Source organism: Echinops telfairi, unplaced genomic scaffold (genome assembly GCF_000313985.2).
Source record: "Echinops telfairi isolate 266 unplaced genomic scaffold, ASM31398v2 ScPeMD7_44;HRSCAF=162, whole genome shotgun sequence".
Lineage (NCBI taxonomy): Eukaryota > Metazoa > Chordata > Mammalia > Afrosoricida > Tenrecidae > Echinops > Echinops telfairi.
Genome location: NW_022103942.1, coordinates 7,150,731 through 7,154,317, shown reverse-complemented (window position 1 = coordinate 7,154,317; position 3,587 = coordinate 7,150,731). Strand labels below are relative to the sequence as shown.

Here is a 3,587-nt window from a genome sequence, read left to right as displayed (position 1 = left end):
TGATTAATTAAAAAAAAAAAAAAGACCCACTCACTACCCACCAAAGTAGGAGTAGAACATTGTCTTTGAATGATATGTCAATGGACCTAAGTGTCACCCAAGGCTTTGGTCCTGGCTTTGGTCACCCAGGCCGAGTGACTCATTCCTTCAAGGTATTTGGTAGTACCTAAGAAGTTTTCATAAATTTGTCCTCTGTGTTCCCCATCACATTCATGGATATATTTGCAACAAAGGTAAATACATATACATATACCCTTTGTCAAATATATATATATTTGTGGATATACTCCCACTCTCCCTATCACACCTTGTTTGCATGGCTATCCATGCATTTTCTTGTAGACTGCCCTTATCTATTGCTTGTTTGCTTGTTTTCTCCATTCACTTTACTATCACCTTAGTTCCAGCCCTTAACTTTCCTACTTGAAAAATTACATAAGAGTACATTCCTGAAAATCTCTCTGCCTTTCTTTCTGCCATCCCCTGAGCTGTCTTCCACAATCTTCTGTAGCTCATCATTCCAAAGCATAAATCCCATCCATTCACTTTCTTTTGTGCTGCCCAATATGGTAACCATGAACCATGTGACTAATAAGCATTTGACATGTTGCTAATCTGAATACCTATTTGTTGAAATGTAAAAACCACACAAGATTCAGAAGACGTCATCTGGAAAGAAGAAGAGTGTAAAAGAATTAATATTTCTATGTACTGAGTTAGATATAAAACATTTACTACATTAAAATTCTTTTACACATTTTATAATATGATTACTAGAAAACTTCAAATAATTTATGTGGGTTGTATTTGTGGCCTGCATTAGTTATCTACTGGACAGTGTTGCTTTAGAGGATAGCGTTCAAACCCCTTATCATAGAACGATGATCTTTTATTGTATGACTGAATGTTCCTTGGTAGTGCGAGCAGTTTGCAATTGACTACTAACATAAAAGATGGTGGTTTGAACCCACCCAGTACCCTGCAGAAGAAAGGCTGAGTAATTCATTTATGTAAAGAATACAGCTAAGAAAACCCTATGGAGAAGTTCTGCTCTGTGATACATGGGGTTGCCTTGCATTGGAATTAACTCAACTGCAGCAGGTCTGGTTTGGTTTAGTTTGGTATCATCTGATCACTGTCTGCCTAGTTCCATGGTTCTCAACTTTCCTAATGCTGCAACTCTTTATTACAGATCCTCATGTTGTGGTGAACCCCCAATCATAAAATTATTTTCGTTGCCACTTTCTAAATGTAATTTTGCTACAGTTATGAATCGGCGACCCCTGTGAAAGGGTCGTTCGACCCCCCAAAGGGGTCGCGACCCACACGTTGAGAACCACTGACCTAGTTCATTGGCACCTTTGCCAGCTACCTCGCAAAGAGGCCTGGTTTTTTTGTTTTGTTTTGTTCTTTTAATAAAGAGGACTAGTTTTAGACTCAGATGGATCTCCTTAAATGTCAGCATTCCCAGCTGAAAGATTAAGATAATAATACCTATCTCAAAGTGTTTAATGCATACAACTGAATTCTCCTAGACACATTCTAGCCGTTCCAAATGACTTTCAGTTCCTCGTTTCTTTCTAAGGAAAAGAGCTGCTGCTGATTAAGATGTGTCTGTGACCTTAACATGCCTAAAAATGAGCAATCTTCTTTCTTTCTTTAGTCACTAGAATTCCACTTTGCTTTTGCTTCTCCCACTTTCACCAAATATTAGACCTGAAACTCTTTGCATTTCCCTTTATTGTTTAATTTAATATCCTGTCCTAAAGAGTTCACTTTAAAGGAATATATTATTGTAACATTGAAGAAGTTTCAAGTCAAACGAAGAGCATAATCAAAAAGATTTTATCTTGTCCTTGCCCTATACATAAGAGAATATCATTTTATTCTGTGATCTGATATCCTGTAGTGAGTTCTTTAAACAAAGTAGAATTTAAATGTAACCTTGGAATATCATCTGAAACAATGACTTCTTCCTCATCTTCTTCTTCATTTTTTCTTCCTTTGAACCCTCCTGCCTCCAAATACTCTTTACCCCAAACCCCATATTTCACCACCACTCAGTTGAGCCACCCAGTTAAGGACCTGCATGTCAGCTAGGCCCGTGGAGAGGAAGGAGCTCATGATGAATTGTGCACAGTGTAGTAGAAAAAAATTATGGCAATTGACACATCAACACAAATGTTCACACAATTCTTTGAGGTATTTTCTGATGGCCAGAGTTGTCAAAGATAAAAGGATGGTGAAATGTTTTAAATATGTGTCTGTTAGGAACATCTTTTGAGCACTCTGTTCGTGAATTCTCAACGGTTCTTACCCATAGGCAAAGTTTAGAAACACAGGAGTATTCCAAAAAGAGTTGTGAGACTCAGCAAGCTGGAGCTAAATGTCTCCCCAAGATAAAATGTGGCCTTTCTGATGATGTGGTCACCTTTTCTTTCTCCAGTGTCAGCATTTTGAAATGGATAACGAATATGGATTAAGTAGGAATTGAATGCAAATGTATTTTGCAAAGAGTGTCTTTTGAGATAATCACAGCTGATGGTTGAATGCTGAAGGTATTAATACAATCAGTATTTAACCTTGTGTAACTCAGCTTCATCAAATCACGCCCTGCGCATTGATTGCATTAAGCCGGGTCAGTGGTTTCTTGCTTAGGAATATCTTATAAGAATCTTAACAGGAAAGCAACTGAAGCTGAGCAGCTACTGTTTATTTGCATACTGAGCGTGTCATCAATAATACAAAAGACAAGGTCTTTAAGTTTAAAGAACGGTGGGATTGGCATGAATTTTGCTTAATGGTGCGTAATAAGCAAAGTAGTCTGTGGTGCCAGAAACTGACAGGATCCATTATGATAAAACAGATATATGTCTTTAATTTAAGGGTATTATGTAAATCTGACAGTTTTCCCCTTTATTTTCCTGTAGTTTAACTTTAATTGCTCCAAGATTAATTCCAATTTCTCCCTTCCTCCAGAGGGTGATGAGACTGGCGTGATGGATAATCTTCTAGAAGCCCTACAATCGGGTGCCGCATTCCGAGACCGCAGAAAGCGGATTCCAAGGAATCCAGGTAAGATCTCCTTTAGTTCACTTAGTGTGAGACTGTATGAATGTTCAAAGCCAAGAATGAAACATTTTTTTTCAAAAGAAGGAAACCTCCTCATGAAGATGTTTTTTAACAGCTGATCTCAGTTCATATGTGAAATCTCAGCAGGCTTCTACATCCAAGGGATCACAAGTTTCAACTTGGTAAATGTATCTTCAGACAACTGTGGACTTGGTTTTTTTTTTAATGTAACACCACCCCAACAACTCAGCAACAAAGACTGCCACTGTGTTTGATATTAAATATTTTAATTGTTAGTTGACGAGCAGGTAGTTTAGGTAGATCGTGGTTTAAAACCATAAATGTAATTAAATCACTAAAAGTAGTTGGCCCTGAGGATGTCACATAAGCGATTTCTAACTAAGGAAAGTAAGGCAGCATGTGCTCCTCCAGAGGTCCTTTTCGTATTGAGGGAAGGTACACTCCCCATTAATTTTATTAACAACAGAAGCCAGGGCACAGGTGATCCTAGCCCC

General features: G+C 38.0%; 1 protein-coding gene across 2 annotated transcripts in view; it reads left to right on the top strand.

Annotated features, from left to right (window-relative positions):
• Positions 1-3,587, top strand: part of DIAPH2 (diaphanous related formin 2) — a 982,643-nt gene that overhangs the window by 789,483 nt on the left and 189,573 nt on the right. For both annotated transcript variants that reach the window (XM_045290573.1, XM_045290572.1), the window contains one exon: positions 2,980-3,075. In XM_045290573.1, the coding sequence (XP_045146508.1) occupies positions 2,980-3,075 (96 nt within the window). The remainder of the gene's footprint in view (positions 1-2,979; positions 3,076-3,587) is intronic.